The sequence below is a fragment of the Anser cygnoides genome, chromosome 6 (assembly GCF_040182565.1).
Source record: "Anser cygnoides isolate HZ-2024a breed goose chromosome 6, Taihu_goose_T2T_genome, whole genome shotgun sequence".
NCBI lineage: Eukaryota > Metazoa > Chordata > Aves > Anseriformes > Anatidae > Anser > Anser cygnoides.
In genome coordinates, this window is record NC_089878.1 from 31,009,301 (window position 1) to 31,035,519 (window position 26,219).

The window sequence follows — 26,219 nt, forward strand, 5'->3', positions numbered from 1 at the left end:
AGACAGGAGCTGGGACACCAGTGGGAAAGCTGCAGGCACCGCCACATCTGAAGGCAGGCAAGTGTGCTGGTGCAGGTGTCCGCGTGTCTGTCCTGGGCCCTGGGTTCCTGCTCTGCGAGATGTGGAGAGAGACCAGCTGCCTGCAAAGGGCAGAACTCAAGACTCTGTGTTTCTCTGTGTCAAGGCGCTGTTTTAGGGCCAAGCTGAGGGGAAACGGCCAAATTGTGGTGCTCCTGTGGCTTTTGTATGGTCAGAGCTTAGGTTGGGAAGGGTCTCTGGTTTTCCTTAGTCCAACCTTCTGCTCAAAGCAGGGCTTGCCTCAAGGGCTTTGTTCAGCTGACCCTTGTAGATCCCCAAGGGCTGAGATCACACCACAGACTGGCCCCAGACTGTCACTCTCTCTTTTGTTCTGGGGTTCTTTGGGTGCTGATCTCTGAAATTACAGCCTGCAAACATCTCACATGGCCCTAGTGTAGCACTTCTACCCAGGCTGGCCAGAAGGCATTGCACCTCTGATCTGGGAACAACTTCAGGGTCACTTGGGTAAAAACTACAAGGTGTGTGAGAGAGCCCAAACGGCATGGCTCCATGCCCCCAGTGCCACTGGTTTTCTTCCCCCTTTTACAGAGTTAGAAAGGGACACCCTCCTGGGGTAGTTTCACAGATATCAGGCCAGGCAGGGAGCTTGTTTTCTAGAAGAGCTGAGCCCAAACTTGCTCTTTCTCACTGGTCTGAATTTACAATAATCTCTTTGAAATTGCTGTGGTGTATCTTCAAATATACTTCTATTTCATCATCGTTACAAAGGAGTAGCTAAATACTTGCTATTAAGATGCAATTCCACACTCAGCCTAAGTCCGTGCTGCCTTCTCTCCCTTCCCCTCGCCCACTGATGTACTGCCCTGCCCCTCCATGCTGGTGCTTGGCGGCTGGGGTGTCCATCAGATCCAGGAGCCGGTCCAACCAAAAGCTAATCAAAATTCAAAAGAAAAAAAAATTGGATTCTTGTTGGATCAAGTCCCTGGCTGCATGGTCAGTGGTGCTAAACCTCGGAAAGGGTGGAGATGCAATGCTGAGGTTGCTGCTCGCTGTAGCAGCATGGGTTTAGACGGGCTCAGCTTGCTCGTGAACGCACCCCACCAAGAGACCAGAAAGTCACTGATATGCTGAGGAAAGGGCTGTAGATTTTGCCTCCTTTCAGTGACACCCATCTTCTCTCACTTAACTTCAGTAACTCCATTATTTACCATGGGCATGTCCCTGCGGCTCCTGGTTCAGTCGCTGAGCAGGGAGACACCACGCTGGGAGGGCACAGTTTCTGAACTGACTTCAGTCTGACTTTGTTCACCACGGACATTTTCCTTCCAGCACTGCACGTCTCGTTCCGTGCAGTCTTTCCTCAGAGCAACTCGTCTGTGTCAGCCCAGCCCTGCCATCCCCACCCCTCACCCAACCCAGCCTGTCACCTCTCTGAAGCCACCAACAAGGTGTCAGCCTTTATCAGCAGAGGAGTATGTTTTTTTTTGTTTTTTTTTCCTGTTACAATTTCAGAAGTAGGCTGGCTGAATACAGGCTCCTAGCAGAGAAAAGGCACTCCAGGACTTCCCTTAGTGTTACAAGCTTGGAGCTAGTGCTGGCATCCCACCACAGGGCTCCCTGAGATCCCCTCCTGAGGATTTCCACTCAGGACAGATGCCCCAAAACATCTTCCTCCATCCTGTGATCAGGCCCAGCTCCCTTTCTAGAGGAGTTCTCCAACCCAGAAATTTCAAGGAGATCCAACTCTTCTTTGTTATAAATATCCAGACATGTCAGTGTCAGAGGGAGATGCACCCCTCTTAATCCTTCCCTACAGTATTAACCAGACAAATCAAGAAGAAATTAATTAAGCAAAAGAAAAAAGAAAAAAAACCAGGCTGAATATCTGGGAAAATATCTTGACACTGAATCGCCTTATGGTAATCTCTTAGGGACTTGGCGGAGGCTGTGCAACTCCTGCTATTTGGGAACAATTGTGGAAAAACAACAGAGAAAGAAATGAGAGCAATGCATCTGTGCTGGAAGGTATGAACTAGAAACAGAAAAACAGCCCTTGAATATCTGTGATGCTGCTGGAAGAAGGACAGATTCAGCCAGCTCAGATTTTGAAAAATCCCAATAATGTAAATTCCTTAAATATGAGCCAAGCCTATGAATAATATAAATCTCTTAGTCACTTTGCCAGTGATATCCTTCTAATCTCGTCCTTCCTCAACGGTGATGCCGAGAGAATGAAACACTTTGCAGAAATGGGCTTGCTGCTCAGTGCAATCACTTGCCTCCCACTCAGACCCCAGGATTAGAGAAGTCCCCAGGATTAAGGCTGTTACTATTCTGAGTCCAGGGCTAAACCATAAAACTAAGATCCCAAGGGAACTTTCAAGCGATTGCAAGAGAGAAAGAAAGAGGAGAGGAGGCAAACAGGAGGACATCTCTGTCTCAGGAAAGTGCATGTCCCACACTGGTCTTGAACTGTACAGAGGGATCTTTACCAACAGAAATGACCCAATAACAAGGAATTACCAACATACGCATGGAAAGGTAGCGGTAACTAAAAGGCCAAGCCAACTTTTTTTTTCTGGAAGAAAATGACGTTGAACTGACGGTGCAGTTTCCAGAGGTGTTGAGTGCCTTGCTCCCCAGCAGACATCTCTGGTTGCTGAGTGGGCCCAGCAGCTTGAAATTCAGCACCGAGGTCTGCTGAGCAATCTCTCCCAAAAGAGAGATCGGAAATGACCTGCCCAAGGTTAAAAAGTGAGTTGGGATCCAGAGACAGGTCCCCTGAGCTCTGACGCCCATGAAGTGTGGTGGAGGCATTTACACCCAAACAGGGAGAGACTCAACACTGCCAGCTCAGACTTCGTACAGGCTGCAGGTCATTTTGCAGAGCTGAGAAGATGATTTTGTACGCCAAAAAGAGGAAAACTCTGCCCGTTCATCCAAATTACACCTACAACTATGGACAACCACTTGTCTTTTGCTTACTATTCCTTCACAGCACACACATACACACGAACTCTTCTCAGTACTACTTATGCAGCGTATGCTCTAATAAAGTATGTAATCCTTTAAAATACAAGAGCTTTCCTTATAATCCACACACGTGTAAATCCCTCCAGATATTTCATACATTCTTATCACACCAACAGGAAATAGTTTTAATGCCTTCAACTGGCACATGAATCTTCAGAAATGCCTGTCACACGCTTACTACATCCGCCCCCAAGAACTGTCCCCCCCCCACCATTTCTCTATGAGATGCCGATGTCCTCCCCTCGCCACGGGAGAGTTTCCAGCAGCAGTTCCAGAACTGGAATATATTGAATATATATTGAATATATATTCCAGAAAAGGGAATATACTGACTCCTCAGAAGCCAGGGAAGTTTTGCTGCTAGCAGCATCGGGCTGGACGTTCAGTGTTGTGCCGGGAAGTCCTGACGTGCAGTTTCTGCCTAGGTTTGCAGAACAGCTTTTCTGGGCTCCGGTTAATCGAAATAGAGTATGCCTCACACAACTTCTGAACTTTTCTTTCTGCAAGAGATATGCGGGGCTGCAGGTTGTCCATCACATCCCGCATGTCCCCTGTGCCTAGACTGTAGTCTTCTATTTGACTGTAAATCATCCATTTTAATTAGATGTAAGACAATTATTATTGGTTTTTAGTGAGTCATTTTTCTCTCAGTAATTAGTACCTGTCAGTTCAGCTCAGCCCAGAGCTGGTGTAACCTGGTGACTTCAAGGATGTGTCTAAAATCTCTTCTCTCCCACACAGCAGCTCATCATAAACAGGATCATTTTTCCTGCCTTGGCCACTGGAGCTGGGTCAGGCTGGGATCATCTCGAAAACTCCCAGTCAGGCCAGCAGAGAGGAGCACTTGCTGGTCAGAGTGCAGAAGGGACTGCCCCACAGGAGGAGAACTTGGCCAAGAAAAAGCAGCTCACCTCCCTGACCCCATTTCATTGCTATATGCTTCAAATCCTGGCCACGTCTGTCTCCTTATAAAGATGTCAGACCGTCTCTAACACTTATTTTCGCTCACCGCTTCCGCGTGGCCTTACTTGGCAGCGTCTCCCATCTGTTTACTACTCTTCAATGTTTTGCATGCATTTCCAAATTACTGCTTACTTATAATAATGCAAACACTCTGCACTCATAGAGCACCTAGCTTTGAAGGGGTTTAGGTGTGGTACAGGTGAGGAAGGATCCTTACAGCTTTCCTAGGAGGAACTGAAGACTCCTAGTTTCATTTTATGACGGGATGAAATGGCTGTATATATCACCACAGGTGAATCCAGGTCCAGACAGACTATATCTAGAAGCAGTAGCTATATGCGCAGTGGGTATCTGTGCTCAGTATAATCGATGGAGGTCTAGTCAATGCTGACAGTGCAGCCCCACGAGTGAGTCAGCTGAGCAAATGTAGGTGTCTAGCTCTCCAGCTCCACTGACTGTATTGACTAGGGGCACGATTCAATTACCTACCTTGAGATGTTTTCCACTAAGAAATCATTGTGTGGGCATGAGTCAACCTCTTGATTTTCACTGCCTAGACACCCAGTCCACATGCAAACACCTACGTTGCGACACTCACGTTGAGGTGTCTGCAGTCTGGCGCTGCATCCCGCATTGATGATGTGCCCAGGATCAGGGATTGTTTACAGAGCTCAGAGGAGACGCTGAGATTCTTGGGTTGTTGCTCATCTTCCTTCATCCACTTGAACTGGAAGAGGAACCTCCAGTCAGGCCGTCACTGTGAAACTACTCTAAATATGTCCTCCCTGCACCTGGGCTGGGGTTTGTTTAGTAACCAGTGACCGAGCAGCCACCTTGACCCTAATACCTGGTCTTTGCTAATACTGATTTCTAGGGTAACTGTCAACTTACAGGGCCGTGTTTGCTGCTCAGTTCCCCTCACCCTTTGTTGTACCGTTTTTTTTTTTTTTTCTCCAGAAGAAAGGCAAAGCCTGGCTCCTCACAAAGCAGAGTTGCCTTTCTCTGGGCACTCCCGGGGGCAGGCTGTGTGCTTTTCCTCCATTTCATGAGGTGCTGTTTGCTTAGAGGTCTCCCCACATGGGTTAAAAACTGTCCCGATCGAGAAGTTTTCTGTACCATTTGTATTGTCCAGCAAGGGCTCACTGCTGTTTCACAGTCAAGCCCTGACATCCATCCCAGTGTCAGAATGTGCTTAGCTCTGCACAGCACATCAGATGTAGGTATCCCGAATGTTCACCTGAGCCTCTTAGCTCCTGGTCTCCAAGTCATAATGTCTTAAATATGTCCAGGCCAGCCTGTACACATGACCTGGTGAACCTGAAGGCTGACCAGCCGGATGGGAAGATATTTTTCAGTGGATGGACACAGGGCGCCAGTATAGGGATTGAAAAAACAACAAAAGACACACAGGCCTGGCCCGTGGGCTGGTGTGATTCAGCCCAGTTGTGACAAACTGCAAATCACCACGAGCTGCACTGGACGTGCCATGCATACAGTACTGGGAGAAACAGCCGAGGTGCTGATCTCTGAGCACAAGCGCACCAGCAACAGCGAGGAGTAGTCACCTTCCAAAATGACTGCTTTCTGCAGGGGAACATCCCTGGATGGGGAGCTCTTGGTTGGTGTGTTGTGTCTCCAATCCTGTGGTGAGCTCCAGGGAGACCTCCAGGAAAGTGCCTTGCAATAGCCTGAAACTGCTGCTTCTGCTTAACAGCCCAGACGTGCACCATAGCCCCAGGCCACCCTCTGCAGGAAAAGCTGACCCACAAGTGACCATTTAATCTCCTTCTCTATCCAATTTGGCTCAGCCACGTGGCATCTGCCTTCCACTGCACTGCCGCAAATCTGTGCACAGCAAATCCCTGCCTAATAATGAGCCCTGGGCTCAGCGCACACTGCGACAGTGTGTGGTTGCTGCTTGGAAATCACACTGATCCTTGAAATACAGAGGTGTCCGGGAGTGTGTTAGTGGGAACCCAAGTCCCCGACCTCCAGCATCCTGCAGAGCATCTCATGAAAACCCTGGAGGGTTTTATAGTCCGGGAGGGAGCAGTGCACTGAAGGTACCTACCTCAAATGCTGTGTGTGCATTTCAGGATGGAAGAAAAACAGCTCAAGGCAATGTAGACACAGTGATTTAAAAGGAAACAGATTAAAGACAGTCATGTGAGTGCAGCTGGGTCCCAGCAGTTATGCCATATGCATTTATAGGTAGATATATATATGGCAAAGATCCCTCCCTCTCCCCCCACAGCAAATAAATCTTGGGAAGGGCTATTATTCATGCTGCCACCCACCCATAACTGAGGGACCTGGTACATCATCCGAGGCTGTGTCAGAGGGTTACCGAACTCTAGCTGCAGAGTGTCGGCAAGGAGGACTCATAGATTTTATTTCACCTCTGGGAACAGAAAACAACAGGGCAGCCTGAGACAGGTGACTCAATGGATCCAGACTTGCCCCGATGTAGTTAAGGCAGGCTGAATGGCAGAGATCTGGATGCTTTTCCCCATCTCCATGTGCTTGTACAGCCTCTTGTTGCCTCATCGGCATCTCCAGCATACAAATGGCTAAGTGCCTTGGGGGCATTTACTCTGGGGGAGAGACCTTGGCCAGCGATGATGGCTGGTAAGCATATGGAAAATGCAGAACAGCTGTCCGTGGAAGTGAATTTTGAACTCCAGGTTGTTTCATTTCCAGCTGAGCAAATTTTATCTTATTTTACAGGATACAGAGGGAACATACTCTCCTGTGCCTAAGTACCACTCCTTGTTTCTGCAATACAACAGAACAAATAGCCTAATCAGGCTGAAATGCAGAGCACGCTGAAAAACTGGGAACATTCAGGATGTAGTTAGAGAAGGTAAAAAACTCCCTTGTAGCCTTGCAGGGCTGGCACTGCTGCTCTGATCATAGTGCTTAGGGGCAGAGGATTGTCTGGTGAAAAAAGACAGTGAGCTACATTCCCCTGGTTTGTCAGAGGGACATTATCTGGAGAGAGATGAAGTGATAAATCCTACGGAAGGAGTTACACAAACAGGGATGGGAGAACTGCGAGCGACACAAAGAAGCAAGGGCTGTGGAAGGTGAGTGTCACTAGGCTCTCCTGGTGGTGGTGGGGTCCCCTCAGGAACACACGAGTGAAGCTCCAGCAGGTACAACACAGCCTAGTGCTGGTCGGAGAAGCAGAGCACACATTTTCCGGCTTCCACTCCGCCACGATCATCCGCCTGCACTTTCCGTTTCACCAGAGAAACTTGATCTCAGTGGCCTCCTCACATCCACTAAAGGGAAAAATAACTGGATCCAACCCAAACAGAAAATGGAGCCCTGATATGGTAGCAAACCTCCTGCCAGCTTCTGAGGAGATTGCAACATTCACCCCGTATGTTTCTGATCCTCCTGAACACACACAGAGCAGCTCGGTTACACACACACACATTTGTATGCCTTGCGTTTGCAAATAATCTCTGATGTGGAGCCTCTTGGACTGCTCCGTGGAAATCCGCAAGGCTGTAGCCGTCTCTGCGCTGCCCTTGGTTTACCACAACAGTAACAACTTCTGAAGAGTTCCAGCAGCTCACTTTCCCACTTACAGAGGCACTTTGGCTGCCTCTTATCAAAGTTCCTCCTCTCACCAAGTAGGACAGAATTATTTCTGATGTTCTACCCACGGTGCATACTCACTTAACTGGTCTGCAATTGCCCCCCACTCCAGCACCTGGCTCTCCACCCCAGTTGGGTTTGCTACAGCCATTGAGTGACACACACGGCTCTGCAGGCTTGGGGAAGAGGTGCTGGCATCAGCCAAGTACCAAAGATGCTGGTTCAGGCTTTCAGGGCTTCCTGTGTGACAATACACTAACCTCCTTCGTGTCTGCACTGTCTGAGGGGTAACTGTTTTGGGTGGGTGCGACCACCCTGCCGTGAAGTGCTCTTGGAAGAGAACGATTGAAATAACAGATCCTGGACTATGATCAGTGGAGAAGGTCCAAAACTTTTACTGTGCGGCTCCTTGGTTTTCCTAAATGTATAATTTTCTGAAATATGTAGGTATTCAAACTTACTATGCTCAGCCTCTGTTGGCAGATGGATCTTTTTCTTGTCTCTTCTAGCAGAACAGAGAAAAAAAAAATCTGAGAGCAATGGGCAACGGAGCCAAAGGACGTGTAGGTTCTCTCACATTTGTACCTGGGAGTAGGATGGCTTCTTTGATGTCTAGTAGGGGTGCAACTCTTACGACGGTTCTCCTCCATGGCATCACAAACCCAACATGGGGGTATGTCCCACTTGGCCACATGTTTTCGTGAAATTCATAAGAGCTTGAGAATTCTGCACCCTTTATTTGTCAAAGGTGGCTGACTTTGGCAAAGAAGTTTAAATGTTACTGAGTGCATCTAATGGACTTATAAACAGAATTTACATGGATAAGCACTGATGCTTAGAAAAGCAAGCTAGAGGGAGAGAAGTATATTTTTTTTCATTTTTATTAAAATACATCTTGGGACAGGCTTTGAAGCTTTCCAGCTTTCCAGTCAAATTAAGTGAAAGCAGAAAACAAAAATAGCCCGTAGAAGGGAGAATGACTGTGAGCTGCCAGAAAGCAGCAATTGTAACAGAATGCTTTTGTTTGTTATAAAGAGACTAATGGCTGTTTTGGTAGTCATTAGACAATGTATAATAAATTTCTGCTATATTGCATATTTTTAAAGATTCCTAATTTTTCAAAATCTGCTTTTGCAAAGTTGAAAACCTTAGTTACAAATCTCTTTTTGCTTATCCTTCTGTTCAATTTAAACAGAAATAGTTCTTGCTCAATCAAGCTTTTCTCTGACCTGTTTTCCTGTGACTTGCATTTGAAATAGTATCACCTCTTGGAGGTTTAGTGATTATTGGATCAAGAAATGTCTTGGCTATGACAAACAGAAATATCTGAGCCTTAGCTATTATTAGCAATGTTTGTTCTCGTTCTTCAACCTGTGGCTGGGCAGCTAGTTTCCCTTGATATTTATCTGACTACCATTACAGAAATTTCAACCCTTGTCCAAACCCACCCTGGGGAGCCAGAGCAGACATTTAATCCTATCTTTTGTATACCTCCTCCTAAATTCGCTGTAAAGGCTAAGGGGAGATCTTATTGCTGTCTTCAGCCTTCTCATGGAAAGGCAGAGCGAAGACAGAGCTAGACTCTTCTCGAAGGTACATGGTTATAAGACAAGAGACAACAGATGCAATTTGGAACATAAGACATTCTGATTAGAAATCAGAAAAAAAAATCACCAGAAGGGAATTCAAACACTGGACCAGGGGCCCAGAGAGGGAAGTGCAACAACCATCCTTGGAGGTACCCAGCTCTCGGCCTGACAATGCCCTGTGCAACCTGACCTAGGAGGAATTGCTTGAGCAGGAGGTTGGAGACGATGGCCTCCAGAGATTCCTGCACCCTAAATAATTCTGTGGTCGTGTGATTTTTTTTGACCTGAGCTATAACACTCAGAATTGCCACCGTTCCCTTATGTTTGCATCATATGCTTGAGCACACCTCTGAAGAGGTGAAACTCTTCTTGCCTGGCAACGTAAAGTAAAAGGTGAGAGAGGAAATCTCTTGAACAGCTGCAGGACAGCATGGCCAGTGGATCTTCTGCAGATTTTCATGTTTGCAAGAAGGGCAAGAAAGAAACCCGTGAAGACTGGGAAAGAGAAAGCTGATGGCAGCTGGGTCAGGTCATGGCAGTTTAGTAAGCTGGATTTTATGCGGGAGTCCTCCCTGCAGGCTATGGGGGCTGTAGAAAGCTTTTTCTTAGAAATGATGTAGCTATCCTATCTATGAAGAAAATTTTCCAAATGTGGGTTAAATGTAGGTGACAACATTTCTGCTCTCATATGTCAGAGGAGGCTATGAACTGATTTTTCCTAACTTGCTGAATCCCATGCATGTTTGCCCAGTCTGAAACTTTCTTGCTTTTAATCTGATGTGGACTAAAACTGTCTTCAAACACAAAACTTCTCCATGAGGGAAACCTTTCCCAGGCAGCCCAAGGGTTACAGAAGCTGGCTTCTAAGGTTGCACAAAGTATCTGGTCCTTTCTGTGACAGAAAAGACAAAAGTTCATATGCAAAGACAATTTCAGTTCTCTGTTTCCCCAGATTTTCTCCTTGGGCACTGCAACAACTTCCCATTGTTAGAGATTTTGAAATCAAGATGGGGTATTTCTCCTCTAGTCCTTGCTCAGCTATTAACCTTCAAGCATGAATTTCACTGGTTGAACTTCTTTCACTGCAATTATAAGGAGGTTCAGGCTATACTAGTCCAATAACACCCCTCCAGCCCTAAATCTTGTCAGAATTCACCCCTCTTCAATGTTAAGGAAATGTTGTCTTTTTTTCTTTTCTTTTTTTTTTTTTTTTCTATGTGCTAAATTGTGTACTCTCTAGGACAAGAAAAGCCTTGCTTCCCTTCTTGGTACAGTGCTTGACATACTGACATCCTCTAAAGGTTACAACAGTATTAAAATAAAGAATGGTCTAGAGGCCAGAAGCACCCATAACTTTACTTCTGCCTCTTGTGCAAACCCTTCTCTTTAATTACTTAACTGCTATTTCTCTGCTGATATAATACTTTATTATTACCTACTCTTCTTGAATGCTCATCTGATCCATCTTAATGTTCTTTTAATATCACTTGGAATGGGATAATAATCAGCTTGTACTTCCCCAGCACCTTTAATCCTGACAGGTCCTACTGCGCTTAACAAGGGGAAAAGGAGACGGAAAGAACTTCATCCACTGAACAGGGCAAGGTCATGCAAGACTGAGAAGAAGGCCTGACATAACTAAAAGTTCTGGGATGTTTGGAGGAGCAGGTTTAGCTCATGGCTCTGTACTTGTGGAAAACACAAACCACCCTTGAACTTTTAGTTCATCACCCACATGAAATTGCCAGGGTAGATGCTGATGTGACATGGGTGAAATACCAGCAGGATGTCTGAGTGCCAATGCTGCATAATGTGTCTTCATTGGTTCCATTCACAGGGTTTTCTTGGCTCTCCCAGTGACTGGGAACTGGAGTAAAAACTGGACAGGATCCACCTGGGTAATCACAGTGAGCGCTGTTGGGAGGGGAGGTGCACATGGCGGTTCTCAGGGGAACCTCTTCCTCTATCAAAGTACCAATCAAAGAAAATGATCTTCACATCTTGGTCTTGACTCAACTAAAGGAAGGCAATGTCTGCGCTGGGAAGGTTGGAGAAAAAAAGATCACAGAAATGAAGTCAAGAGATGAGGATCTGAGCAAGTGTTTGTGTGACACAAAAGAAAGCACCAAAGGATCTGAGCACAACCTGTATACATAGCTGGGAAATGAAAGAAGCTTAAGCTGAGGGTAAGGTTAATGCCCTGAGTGACAGTGCTGGCCCAAGAGAAAGGCAGAAAAAAGCTGGACACAGAGGAAAATGCCGGATAAAAGAAATCTGAGGTGATGCCAGATCGTTCAGCAAGAGAAGTCTGGGAGATAGAAAGACATCTGGGGTTGGACTGAAACGAATGAAACCTGCAGAGCTGGCCTTAAGGGCTGGCATAATGGAGGAAGTAGACAAGCTGGAGAAAAATGGGAAGGACAAAGAGAAAGGAGCTTTGTGGGATTCATTAAGGGACTGTGGAGGAAATGTTAGCCATCCCACCAGTGACAGAGTGACTGCAGAAGCAGGAGAGAAATAGGTAGGTGGATCAACATTTCAGGCAGGACTGGCTGGAGGCCTGGATCTGCCAAGAAAGATCATATTCAGCTTTAGTGGGAGTGACTTTAGTTGGGGGCAGAGCATAGACACCTGAAATGAAATAATGGGGATCCCTTCTCCCATCCTACACATGGCTATATGTGAGAAGTGACAGGAACAGTCCCATCCATCTCAGACAGACAGGGGATCCTTAAAGCTGCTCCCCCAGCCTCTTCCTCCCAGCTCTCTCCAAGACTCAGGGGAGAAGAGCTCAAGTCATTAATGACATGGAAGATTCAATAGAGTGAGTGTGTACTGCATCTGCAGGCCTACCTGGAAGGGGCTGCTGCTATGGAGAAGACTGAAAAAGAGGATGCAATTCAGCAGGGCCACATATAGCTCCTCCACCAAGGCAGCAATTTCAACTGCACAGATCCAGGATGGAGGACTGACCAGGGAGCAGTTCTGAAGGACATGGAGATTATATGGGTTCATGAGTTGGAAACAATCAATAACCTTTTGCTGCTCAAAAAATAAATTAATTAAAAGAGAGGGCAAACATCACCCTGAAATGGATGGCGTATGTTATCTGTTAAAGAGGACTCAAAACCTTTCTGCACGGCTCAGCACTGACAAGGACTCAAAGGGATAATTGTCTCTTACTTTAGACGGTGCATTTAAAGCAAAATATGGACCATCTGGTGAAAATCCAGAGGAGAATACCTAGGATGATCAGAGGTTTAGAAAACACGCCATAAGAGCAAAGGTAGATTTTGGATTGTTTGGCCTACAAATGAACAAGGAGCGTCATGACTTTAGGTGTCACTTCAACTTGTAAAGTCCTCAGCAGATCAATTTTTGCTATATTTACATCCAACTACTGGATAACACCTTCAATTACTTGCCACTTGGAAAAAAAAAAAGCAAAAGGCAAAAGTAATCTGCTGCCCTCCTAATGGGCAGTGCGAGAAGAAATGGGCTGCAGCAGGAAAGATTCAGGTCAGACTTTATATAAAATTTGCTAACAAGAAGGATCGTGAAGTCCTAGAACAGAGTGCCTAGGGACAACTGGAGTCTCCAGCCATGCTTACCCTTAAGAACTGGATAGAACAGCCTCTGTCAGGATTTTGGATAGGTGGACTAATTGATCTCTTGAGACCTGGGCATTGCCTAGTGCTTGGGCAGGATCAGTGCATGGATTAAGTAACAGAAGCTAAACCCACATAGCAGCAGAGGTTATTCCGGTAGTCACAGGAAGAGACTTCACAGAGGCTACAGCTTCCGGGCTGCCTCCATCACATGACGGCAGACACCCCAAAATGCTCAGTGCACTACAAACTTTAAAGATGATTCCAAATGATTTGTATTTTCTGCAAAGGTGACCTCTTGGCCTTACCTTTAACATAAACATAATGTCAACCAACTCCTGGTGAACTTCTGCTAAGAGTGACATGTCACAATGGGACACCACAAAGACAGTAGCAGTCTTTGGCCTCCGTACAAAAGAATAAAACAAATTGCAAAACATATTTTTGGTTACCCTTCTTCCATTCTGCACCATCCCTTCCTTCATTCCCACCCAGGGAAGCAGGTTAAACTTATGTGACTGTTATGGGAGATGACACTTAGTGTGCCACCAGTGTTTGAGCTGCAGATACAGGGTGCTTGGATAAGACAGTAACATAGACCGCTGGAGAACCTGTGCAGAGTAGAGCCAGATGGGATGGGTGGTCTGGTGAGATACACCAAGGTCTGGTGTATCTTTGGACTTTGACCAAGATGAAGAGAAGGAATTGAGAGAGAACCACCAAAGAACTTAAAACCATGACAGAAGAACTGATGCGTGAGGATTTCAGGACCTGGGCCTTGTCATTGGAGCCGGTCTGCACACCAACATTTTGCCTTATCTCATCACTTTTCACAGAGGGGACGGCAACAGCAGATTTATTACACGCATAGGTTTCCAGGTCTTGCTCTTATTTTCCTCACCAGAGGAAAGCCATCACTCATCACTCTTCATTGCTAACAAACTAATCTGTTCTACTTTAACCACTGATAAAGCAGAAAAGGATAAAAGGTCAGTTGTTAAAGGATGGGGGAAGCTAAGTAAGTCTTCAACATCAAGCAACACATTTTAGGCAAGTAACCCTGATCAACAAAGGAAAAGGAAAAAGATAAAAAGTTAACAAGCTATTCTGTATTATTTGAGTCTGGTTTTCCATGGAAACCATACCCTTTTTTCTTTTTTTTTTCCTTGTCTAATGGGGTACATGATCCTGTTAAAGCTTTGGCTCCATCTGAAGCTCTGTCCTGCCGCATGGACTCTACAGTGTGTAGTGCATCTGAGCCAATAGCTCAACCTTTCCCATAACAGGACACTACTAGTTTTCTTCTTCATCCAGCTGATTGTCACGAAACTTGCAGGAATTTAACACCTTTCAGATCTCCACTCCCTGCTAAACCTGACTGAAATCAGCCAGTAGGTGTAGAGGAGAAGTGATGAGCATATAGTCTAGCAGCTAACACCTTCACTTGGCTTTTTGACTTTAGTAATCAGCAATTAGAGAGACGGGTTGGCCACAGATATGGACCAATACTGATTGTGGTCTATCTTATTTTCTTACTTCAGGACTAGGAGTGAGGAAAACATAACCCATTTTTCAGTTCAGATTATTTTAATTCAGTCCACATCATTAAATCAGCCCTCCCCATGGCAGGTATTCTGCTGGGAGCTAGGGTGTAGTAAACTGCCTGTGGAGATTGAAATGCCTCTTTAGCATGGAGACTGGTGTGTCCTCCTTCTCTGCCCAGCAAAAGGAGGGGTTTAGGTGTGGGGCTAGTAATTCAGCTGCTGTCTCTTGCATAAAAATAAACTCATATAGCATGATCTCCAGTTGGTTTACTCCTCCCCTCGGCAATGGATCTCTGCGGGCATAACCTGAAGGGCTGCTGAGCACTTTCAGCTCCTCGTGAAGTGATTCAAGGACAGCTTCCATCCAGAAGCCTTGGACCAAGGCCTGTTTCTGGGAGTGCAGTCAGAGTTGGAAGCTTTACAGATGCATTCACCTTTCATTGACTTGGAGCTGCGTGCGCAGTGGACACGTAGGACACACAGCATCACAGACACTATCAATCATCCAGATTCTGGCACAACCGTATTTCTGACTTCTGGACCATCCTTGAATGGAAAAACACCAATGTGAGGAAAAGGCTGCCACAGAGGAGGCCCTTGCTGTGAATGAATATTTGCTTGAAAGACAACCTGAATGCAAGTCGGTTTTGTACAAACAGAGCCCTTCCAGGAGCAAGTGTTGCCTTTGTGGGAATAACAGTGACTTTACAGATGCAAACAAAGAAGCTACATGCTTTTGCATTGCTTGTTCTGTCACTAACTGACATCAGCCACTGTTAATCATGGCCTGAAATGTGTATTTAAGAAACAGTGACACAAACACAGACAAGTTCCTTCACGAAGCCTTTTATATGGGTGAAAGTGAAAGAAAAGAAAAACTGTTCCTCAGGCTAGCTGGTGGCACTGAAATAAATGGGTCAGGCATCAGAGTTTCAGGAGGCACAAAAGGTGAAAACCCTGTCTCCTGGAGCAATTAAAAGTCAATGGGATTAGTGGCCTTCACTATTATTTATAGAAACCCCGCTGTGTGCACAACATTATTGAAATACAGGGGTCAAATCCCTGCTACTGGATGCCTACCCTTTTGCTGTTGAAGTTAATGGGAGCTTTGCCAATCAACTCTGTGGCAACAGAGTCTAAATCTAAAATAGATGACATCCTGGGCTCCGTTCAGTTGATGGCTCAAGCAAAGCTTTTGCTGAAGCCAAAAAAGTTCTGCCTGCACAGTAGAGATTTGATCCGGGGACAGCTGAAAGAGGAACACTAGCCATAGAGGTGTTGAAAGTCAAAGATGGGAAAGCAGACAGGTGGATTGAATGTCACAGGAAGCTTTTTCTTCTCCTTTCTGCCACATATTTCAATATACAGATTGAAATCTAAAGGGCTGCATCCCAGGATCTCTTAGACTTCATTTTTAGCAGGACTGGCTGTTTTCCAGTGAATAATTCTCCTTCTAACACCATGTAAATGAATCATGTGGGAACACACCTATGAAAAGGACTCGGATGGGACGCCTGCACTGTCATTATGTGATTCAACATGTTCGAAAACAGTGTGCTGATGTTCTAGCCAGTTTAGACAGATCCCACCAAACACCTGCATCTCCTTTGCTGAGCTTGCCCAGCTTTCCACTTGCTTGTAATGCTACTTGTGCAGTTGTTTCTTCTTCCTCTCATTCATTACTACCCTCGTGCCCTAAATTCTGCCACAGGTTACCTCTTTTCCTCTTTATCTCACTCTAGGAAGGAGGTACCTAATTCTGCCCTGTCTTACAATGTTGTAAATCAGAAATCAAGCATCCCAGTGATTTACTGCATTCCTCTGTGCTGCTGAGATACCCAGTCTGTAGAGTGGCAATATTTCCTGGCTTAGTTCATGACTTCAGACACTACCAGGTAGCAAGCAAATGATGGATTTTGCGTGTCCCTGTATTTGCAACAGGAACGGGGTTGAGGTTCTCGCTTGCTATTTCCAGTGGCACATCCTGACTCAGTGGTATTAAGCAGGCATTGCTCCTACTTGGGACCACCAAGAATAGCATTTTCATCCAGACTGAGGAATTAGGAGCAGGAACAAGTCAGGAATTTCCAGCTGGGGGCAGAGCTGCTTTGCACGTATCCTGGCGCAGTCCTGGTGCAGGGGAAGGGACTCTTCACATATGGGGCCATCTTAGCTCCAAAGACACCCTGAGTGTGGCAGGTACCTACATTAACGTGCACAGGCATGAAACCCAGACATGCACCTGGAGAGGCAGATCTCACCAGCTGTGCACAAGGGGCTGGTGAGCCCTGGGGCTAGAGACCAGCCCTGGGGCTCTGCTCCTCTTCAGTATTATCCTGATCTCGAGATTCAGACCTAAAGCACGAATTTTACTTTCAGATGTGTTATCATTAATTCCGATGACTCCAGATATCCTTTGGTATCCACATGGCTTTACAACCATTATTAAAGTTAGTTAAGCACTTTGTCCTGCTAATGTCCTGCAGCAAGGAGCTCCACTGCCTAATGACGTATCACATAGAAATGCATGTCCTACTATCCATGTAAGTTGTCTTCCCTTCCAATTTCCTTGTAGGTCTTCATGTTCACATACTAATGAGCTGATTTCCCTAAAGTCTGGAGGGGACTTTGGTAAGAAGAATAGTCTATTTTCAAACATTTCTTTTGAGTACTGAGCTACGTCCAAGCTAGCAGCCTGCTGGCAAAAGAGTCACAGTCTGTTCTCTCTGATCCTCCTCAGCCAACCAATCCTATCCACACTGACTTTTCAAATCCCCATCTTCATGGTATTTTTCCTCAGAACAGAGAAGTAGAGAAACACAGACAGAAACCGACAGGTAAGAAAAGATGCATGCACACTCTGACTGACAAGCAGTCCTTGAGACACTGATTTCCAAATGATCTCAGTTTCATCTAAGAAAGCTTTTCTATTTTTTTTGGCACAGCTAGCACCAACTCAGAGATCCCAAACCCCGCCACACTGCTAACTCCTTGCGACATGGGCAAACACTTTATCTGCTGATGTGAAGGGACTTTTCACCCATGTCTTTTCCTGCTACTCACCATGATTTGCTTTGAACTTGGATCTATACCAAGCACTAGGAAACATCTGTGAGAGCAGAGCTCATCTTAGTTTCCTTCTCTTGCAGAACATTGTCAAAGATCCAGGAAAGCAGACAAAATTCTGCAAACACAGAGCATTAACCAAAACAGGAGAAAATATTCCAGCATCTTGCTTTCTCACTTTCTCCCCCAAGCTTCGCCTTTCCATCCACGGTCTCAGAATTAGCTGACACAACAGTGCAGGACATTTACTGAGTGAAACATTTGAAAATGCCAAGCAAGTCCCTGACAGGCAATGCCATTACCAAGTGCAGAGTCCACCCCACCAGTTCTCATGCCCTAGTCTTCAATAAAAGCAATTGGCCTCTTTCAACTGCCAGACCTAAGCAGAGCTTGCTCTTCGTGCCCTTAAAATGGGAGCCCAGGCATTGCGTTCACCTGGTCATCAGATCCACTCTTTCTCGTCTGCATTACTGATTTCTCCCGAGTAACATGAAAGGATTGGAGCAGTTTTACAATAATGAGCTTTACTCCTTCCTACAGCCCTCAGCACATTTCTAAATGAAAGAATCAGTTTACCCATAACAGCTGCAAACAAACACGAGGAGCTTAAGATATAAGCAATTCAGTAGCCCGAAGTATTATGCATGTTGGGCAATCATAAATTTAAAGTGAAAATCCCTACAGATTTTGGTTTGCATTAGATATTAAATAAAATCCACTTGTGAAGCCAGATTAGTAAGAAACCTTTTTGGCTGTTGTATTTAAAAAAAAAAAAAAAAAAGATTAAAACATCTTTTGGAGACTCACTGTCATTTTATCTGGGTAAATAAGCTTAGAGCGCCTAACAGTCAATTTATAATGAAGGCTTTTGTTCTTGGTACTGTGATGCAGCCCTGCAAATTTGCCCACAGCTGCAGCAGTTTCAGATGTTTTTGACAGGTAAATAAAACACTGTTTATTTCTGTCATTGTTATTAATCTGCACAGTAAAGAACTAGCAATTACATTTTGTTTCCAAGTGGATATATTTTCATGACAATCTTGGCAAGGGTGGTATGGAATTATGTGCATTTATGACATCTATGGCTGCAAGGGTCTGAAACATGAAGGTCTGTGCTCAGCTGTTCAGCTGGAAAACGAATGGGAAATAAAGGCTAAAGCAGCAGTAACTACCATAACAAGAGAGAACATGGAATTCAGGAGTTATCCCTGTCGGATGTAAGGGACAAATAAACCAAACTGCAGGTCTCGAGTAGCACTGATTCAGCTCTCGGTTGTTCTGAACTGTACTTCTAGGGAGCTGTGTCAGGATCTGACCACGCTTTAAAGCCCCACGCCTTGGGCCCACATTATGACTGGCACTTCCCAGCTGCTGCAGGGCAAAGGGTTTCAGGCGCTCCTCAAGACGTGTTGGTGAGGAAGAAATTACTTGCAGAATGAGGTACTAGTCAAGGACGACTGGCAGAATCCAGCTGTAAGTGTCTTATTATATCAGTCAGGAACTGTGAGAAGCAAAGAAGAGAAATCCTGCTGAAACTCTATTAGATGCCAGTCACGTCTGCTCAGCTTCTCACTCAGGTAGGCTGGCAGATGGTCAGCAAATAGTCCCGCTTTTACAATGCAACCTACACAGGTTTTAAGTGTGAAAATTAGCATCCAATTATTTTCAAGCATTGATGTTCGCCAAGGATGCGAGTTGCCTCTATTTTAATTCTGCTTAGGCTCTATTTGTTCACACACGCAAGCCAATCTTGCGGGCGCTACGTCTCGTGTACACAGCAGAATGGTAAGCCAGGGACGAGTACTAGAAACGTGGAATAATGCAAATTCCCAGTCAGGGAGTTGCACAGCTTCCAACTTTCAGAAGAGACAGGGAGGAGACAGTCAAGTGAGGAAGGCATAGAGCATCTCTGAAAAAGAATGATTTCCCCTACCCACATCTAAAAGCCTATGGTGGAAACCATCTCTCACAGCTATCGGTCAGCTGCAGAAGCTTAGAGAAGGCTACAGTCCACTGAGCACCTAGCTCTGATGGGCGAGACCTCGGGGTGTTAGGATGAGTCGGTGGCTGGCCCTGCTTCTTCCAAAGATGAATGTGAGCCCACTCCCCACTTTCCCTAATCTCCCTCCCATCCTTGGGCTGGCACAACGGAAAACACGATGACTGCCCAGCAGACGTGGGCATTGCCCTCAGGACTGGCAGGACGTGTGCCCAAGTGTGGCCCCTGTAAGTTGTGTGCTGGCTTTCCTTAGCAGAGCACACAGGTCCACCAAGGGGAAAGAAGACTTGGAGCGAAGCCTGTTTTGCTCAAGGTCTCAAGGCATTACCTTCTGTGCCAGGATCCGTGCCTAAAATGGGACTGGGTGTCAGCCAAGTCCAACCTCACAGCCCATGCTCGTGCAAGGATCCCTTACCACCAGAGGTAACAGAGCTACCCTGGGCAATAAGGGTTATCTGCATATTATCCGGGCTTGATCCTGCACGCAGAGGTCTGCAGCCTTCCCTGCTGCCTGCAGTTGTGACACGTTAAGCACAAATGTTGCTGTGTATATTACTGCCAGCCTGAAAATACACGAACCTCTTGTAACTGTCATTAAATGGGGAGAATAACGCCCCAGGTTGGCACCTAATGTTATGGTGAGGTTGCATTTGTGTCATTCTCCTGTTTGGTGGAAGGAAACTTCCCCGGCCCAACCTCGGGCTGTACCAAGGGGCATTTCCAGGCTGCAGCTCCACAGGCACACTTGCGGCCAGCAGTTTCCTCCCCCAGGTAGTGCAGCTGGGAGCATGGCAGCGTTGGCCAACCTGCAGAGCTCTTGCTGGCCATTCCCAGGCACTGCTGCTGAGGCGGGCTTGCCTCCCGCCACGTGTTTATACAGACCCAAGTCACATTTTTCAAAGCAAACAGCACGTTAAACACAACCTTCGCATCATTCCTGGGATCGTCACGTCCAGGGCCCCACCTGGGGACAAAGAGCCCCCAACACCGAGTCCGCGAGTCCCCGCCACGGCCCTGAGACTGGGGACGGGCTGCAGCGAGGGGGCCACGTAGCCTTCCCCCGCCCCACGCTCCCTTGAAGAACCCACCCGGCGCCCTAACCCCGACCCCAACCCACCGCCCTACGCGGCCTCACCTGCTCGGGCCCCTGGAAGCAGATCCTACAGAGCGGGGTGCGGATGCCGCTGTCGACGCTGCTGCCCAGCGAGTAGCGGTCCTCGGCCTTGCCCTTGCCGAAGTCATCCGAAGAGGTGCTGCTGGGCAGGGAGGCCGGGGGCTCCCCGGCGGGGCTCCCCCACTCCTCGGCTCCCGGGCTGCCCGCCGCCCCCCGCCAGCCGGCCCCGCGCCCCCCGGGCGGAGCGGTGCCGCCGGCCCCCGCCTCTGCGCCGCCGGGCATGGGGAGCGGCGGCGGCGGCGAGGGCGGCGGAGGGGCGGGGGGTCTCCGCAGCAGGAAGACCTTCAGGTCATTGAAGAGCATGCGGCAGCGGCACTTGAGGAGGCCTTGGTTTCGCAACATCTGTCTCGGACGGAGGAGCCCGCAGCAGCAGTAGCAGAAAAGGAGAGCGCCGGGTGGTATTAACATGTGCCTTTCCTGGGCCGGAGGAGACGGGGGGGGGAAAAGAAAGGGCAGGAGCCGGGAGCCCCGAGGTCGGGGGGCTCTGCTGGGGTCTCAGTGCCGCGGGGGGGGGATGCGCTCGCAGGTTGGGAGACGACAAAAGAGGGGCCGGAGGGCGGGGAGGGGGGAAAATCCCCGGCAGCAACCGTGCGAGGCTAGCAACAGCGGTAGGAATAATAATAAAAAAAAAAATAAAGAAAGAAAGAAACCGACCGACTCCAGGCTCCCGGGGGATTTTTATCGCCCTCCCCCTCCGGCGGGGTGGATTCCTCAAGTTTGTTTGGCAGCGGCGGGGGGCGCCCAGGCAGCTCCCACGCCCAAGGGTCCGGGGGCGAGGGGCGGCGGCGGGCACCGCGGGGTGCGGCGCTCCCGGGAGACAGCCCCGGCTCTGCTCCGGCAACTCCTAAGCCTGGAAAAAAGAAGGGTCCGCGTCTCCGGTGGGTGTGGGGAAGAGGGAGGCCGTGGTTCTGTCGACAGTATTTGGCATCTCAAGTAATTTTCCTTTTTCTTCTTCTTTTTTTTTTTTGCAAATAAAAAAAATCAAACTCGATCACGCGAGACCCGGTGTGCACCCAGACAAAATAGCAGCCAGTCTGGCTAGCAAAATGCAAAACTGGTAGTTGTCGTTATTATCAAAATTGCCTCTTTGACAAAAAGACCTTCACATTGTTTGTGGGAAAACACCCTACGTTTCCAACACTGTACTCCCAGCTGGCTTCAGATTTTACCGTTGCCTTTAAAAGATTTCATTGTAAATATTAAAAGTCCTGAAAGAAATAATTAGCATTCAATGATCTTAATCCCAGAGGTACTGAGATAAATATATTATATATATATAATATATATTATATATATCATATATATTTTTATATTTATTTATATATTCTGACCTTCTCTCTTCCAGCAGCTGTCTGGACCACACCAAAAATAATCAGAGCAAAATTGGTGAGGGAAGGCGGCTGTATTATTCCCTAAGCTGTTACCATCCTGGACCGAAAAACCCGTCGAAATCGGATCTATTCTTCGCATGTAATTGACCGGAGAAACGTGGATCTTACATGGTCACGTTTCCTTTCCTCCTTTCACAAAACAGGAACGTCATCAAACGCATTGGCAGCTTGTACAGACCATTGTGGATGGCAAGGCGGCCAGGGCTCTATCGGCGATTGCAGGGACCTCCTTTTGATGCATTGGACGAGGCTCCTTCTTTCTCTCCACCACCGTCCCCACCTTCATTTTCCTCCCCTTCTGTCCTCCTCCTCCTCTGACTGTTGTTCTCTCTCACAGGCATTGACATTCAACCATCGCAAGTCTGTCGCACTCTCGCTGGCAGGAAAAAAAAAATAAAAAATCGGAGCAGATAATTCTCTTCTTCCTCCTAAAAGGCTCTGATGGAGCACAATGCGCCAGACACACGGGGCAGCATGGCTTATTTTTCGTGCGGCTCCTACCGCTTCGGCAACATCGAGCCGGCGTGTGCGTGTGTGCCTTCCTCCCTCAGCAGCCTCCTCTCCGCTCTCCCATCCGGCTTGCGGTGATGATGTTGCTGTTGCTATCTCCCTTGGATGCAATGGGGAAGGCAGATTGTTTGCAGTGCAAGCGGGGATTCGCAGGAAGGGAGGGGTGGAACGTGGCCGCGCTCTCCTCCCTCCCCCGGCTTTTTTTTTTTTAAAAAAAAAAAAAAAAGCGAAAAGGCGGGGTGACGATGAGGAAGGGGGGGGGGGAAAGAATCAAAGGGAGGACCGGGGCCCTCCCCAGCCTTTGATGCCCCGGGCTGGCTGCAGGAGCCCCCGCCGGGGAGGAAAGCGGGGGGGCGGAGGCAGGGGCTGGGCGGCCGCTGCGGCTTCAGCACCACGAGCCGCGGACAGCTCCGCCGGGCGCGGGCACGGCGCCTGGGCGCGCCCCCGCGCTGCGCGCTCCCGCCGGCGCCACCGGGAGGCAGCGGGGCACGCGGGCCGCTCGCCCCCGGGAGCCGCAGGGGATGAGGAAATCGGGCGTTCGGGGGTGCCCCCGGGGTTGGGGGCCGCCCGGCAGGCCCCCGGCAGGCAGCAGGAATCCCCGCTAACTAACTTGCCCCTTGCAGGTTAATTAGTTGCCGAGGATCTCACGGTTTGGCAGCGATGATGAGCGATAGTTTTCGTTTCGCCCCGGCAGCGCTTGTTCGCCGGTAGGTTTGTTTTGCTTCAGGAGAGAATATTTCAGGAGTGCGGGTGCCTTGTACCCCGACGGAAGCTAAATCCAGCTGACCGCTGCCGCTTAATTCGACATTTGCTGGAAGCAACCAAGGGCAGCCGGAGCTGATAGTTTTTACTCTCCTCGGCCCATTCGAACATTTTAAGTAGCAGCTGCTGGAGTCCATTAAGCTTTCCCCTGCACACGCCAGCAGAGGAGGCTTTCTCAGCCTTCACGTGCTCCGTGTGTGCCCGCACGGCCCCGTCCGGCTGCCGAACACGAGGCTGCCGACGGCACTCTGTGCTGCTGCTCCAGCTGGAAGAGCTGACAGAGGTGCCGGGTGTGCTGTGGACCAAACCTATTAACGGCACAGGTGATCTGAAGGCTTCTAGGCTATGAGGTCCTGCGAGCATCAGTGCAGTGCCTCGGCTCGTGGGCCAGCGGACAGCCTCCAGACGGGACACGCTTTTTGGTGGAGCAGAGCGGGGCCTGGGCCTGACGTCACGTCAACACCACTGGAACTGCAGGCTCCTTCGTCTGGTTTCTCCACAGAGTTTCTTCAAACTCCTAATTGGCAGGGTGTAAGGGTCACCAAAACCCAGGCTGGATTCTCAAGCTGGGGCATGCTTCGGGTCTTCACCAGTGGCGACCCAGGAGGTGCAGCTGACGGAGAATCTGATCCCACTCAAAAGTTGCGTTGGGCCCTAGACAATGATTTGAAATCTCCTTTAGTATAAGATGAGACATGCAAAAACCGCTGTGCCATGATCAGCAGAGGAATCTACGTTGCTACCTAATTAAAAAGGGAGCAAAACTGATTATTCGCTACAGGAAAATGAAACCAGCACATGCAATTAATTTCCAGCAAATAAATTACACATCGGGATGCTGCAATGTTAAAACATTCCTCATTGCAGCTTGCTGTTTCTCAGAAAAGCTGGGCAGATTCGCCAGTGTGGATCTCTACAACATATTTAAGGCTTCTCAGAATTTCACATGTGTCTAATGGGGTCATTAGAGGAATAATAATGGAAAGAGCATTTTAGGAACTTCCTGAGCATGAGACAGGCTGGCTAGAGGCTGTCTCGGTGCCCAACCTCCAGCATGGCTTTCCATCCATCCCCCCCTCCCACTTGTTTTTACCCTCATCCTATTGTCCTGATGTCGCTAGCGTTTTCAGAGTGGTTCCATCAATAAGCAGAATCTGAGGCAAATATATTGTTGTCATCCTTTGCATGTGCAAAGCATCTTTCATCCTTCCCTCCTGCCCATGCCTGGTTTTTCAGAAAGGATGTGCTCAGGATGGAGGAGATCTTTGTATTATACTCAGGGTTTTAATGTATGGGCTGTGTGCCCAGAGAGTTGAATGGCTGATAAATGTGACAAAATAAATAAAACAAATAATAAATCGGAGGTGCTCCATATGCTTCCCAGAGGTGAGTGGGTACTATTATTCCTTTCAGTAAATGGGACAGTGGCCAATGTTTTCACACTTGGATGCTGCATTCAGGTCCTTTGATATGGATGGAGGTGCCTTGCTCAGAATGCTCGCACCAGAAGGAGCTGGCCCGAGCCTCCTTGGTGAGATCCCAGAAGAGCAGGGGGCCAATGCAGGCTGCCTAACTTTGCTCCACGTAAAGCAACGTGGAGCAGAAAATAGGCAACACCTTCTCCTCTTGCAAAAGAACCTGTCTCTGGGAGTTTTGACCCTGTGTCTCTTGAGCCCGCCAATAGTTGTGAGGGTAACGCTGGGAGGGGGCACGAGTGCTGGCACAGAGTAGCCTGCCGTCCTCGGGTACAGAAAGAACAAAAGTCTGAGACGTCTGAGCTCTGCAAAGTCTGGGAATGAGAAATGATCGTGCTCTGTAGCTGATGAAGAGGAACCAGACAGTGAGGACTGCTGGGGTGAGCGTCCCCCTCTGGCCATGTAACTCTCGAGTAGGTCAGGGCATTGCGGAGCACTGAGAAGCGTGGCCCAGACAGCTTTTGCAGACCTTTAGCTCTCTGTGTCACTGACAGATCTTCCCTTCAATGAGACCTCTCCTATGCTTTTCTTCCTTCCTTCCTTCAAATTAGGCCAGGACCCTGGCATGATACTCTCTCTTTCCCCCTTAATTATTGCTAATAACAGCAGTAGCATAAATAACCCATAGTGTATTTTCATCCTCTAAGCTGCATAGGGCAGAGGGCTTGGGAAAGGGGATGCACCCATCAAACACCCATCCAGGCCGGGCCTCAGCACCACATCTGCTGCCACATCCACACCGTGCGCTCTCAAGGCCGTGTTACGAGGTGGTCTCTGTGCAGACCTGGTGCTCTCCAGGAGCGGAGACACCCGGGCAACTCAGCACAGACCTGGAGGTGAGTTTGCTACAGATCCCATGCCAGGATGAGTTTGGGGGTCAGGCTGCAGGTTGGTCTCACGGCAGATATCCCAACTCTTATCTTCTGGAGCAGAGCGTGGGCCCATTGGCCCTTAGCTACTGTCCCATCACGGAAAAAAGACGTGTCGCTGGTTATGTGTTCTCCTTACCTCTCCGTGCGAGTCATTGCTCAGTGCAGAGGGGTGGAGAAAGGAAGGAAGAGGGTGGCTGGAACAAGCAGCGATAGTTATCTGCCTGTGTGGCAGTCTGATATCAAATCGTATCGGAAATTTTTTTTGGTTTGTTTGTTTGTTTTAATGTTGTCAGGTCAGAGATTAAAAAAAAAAAAATGGCAGAGACTGAGAGGGCAAATGCAAGCAGGAAAACTCTGTGTGGACTGCAGCGTTACAGCCTGAACACAGCACACCAGTCATCGTGTGTGACTACGTGAGAGACAAACAGTACAAATGCTGATGTGGACAGCCAGGATCAGAGAGCTGCCAGAGAAACATCCCTTTGTGTTTTCCATCTCTCGGGAAGCAAACAGTTACCTAAACCCATTTTCATGCCCACCTACTCGGTCAATAGCTGCACTGCGCTTCCTGCTCCACTTACAGCTCCT

The 26,219-nt window shown here is 48.0% G+C and overlaps 1 protein-coding gene across 2 annotated transcripts in view; it reads right to left on the bottom strand.

Moving 5' to 3' along the window:
* MARCHF4 (membrane associated ring-CH-type finger 4) overlaps positions 1-21,033 on the bottom strand; it is an 88,177-nt gene extending 67,144 nt beyond the window's left edge. For both annotated transcript variants that reach the window (XM_013196678.3, XM_048046985.2), the window contains exon 1: positions 20,583-21,033. In XM_013196678.3, coding sequence (XP_013052132.3) covers positions 20,583-21,029 — 447 coding nt within the window. In that variant the 5' untranslated portion in view covers positions 21,030-21,033. The remainder of the gene's footprint in view (positions 1-20,582) is intronic.
* Positions 21,034-26,219: the final 5,186 nt, after the last annotated feature.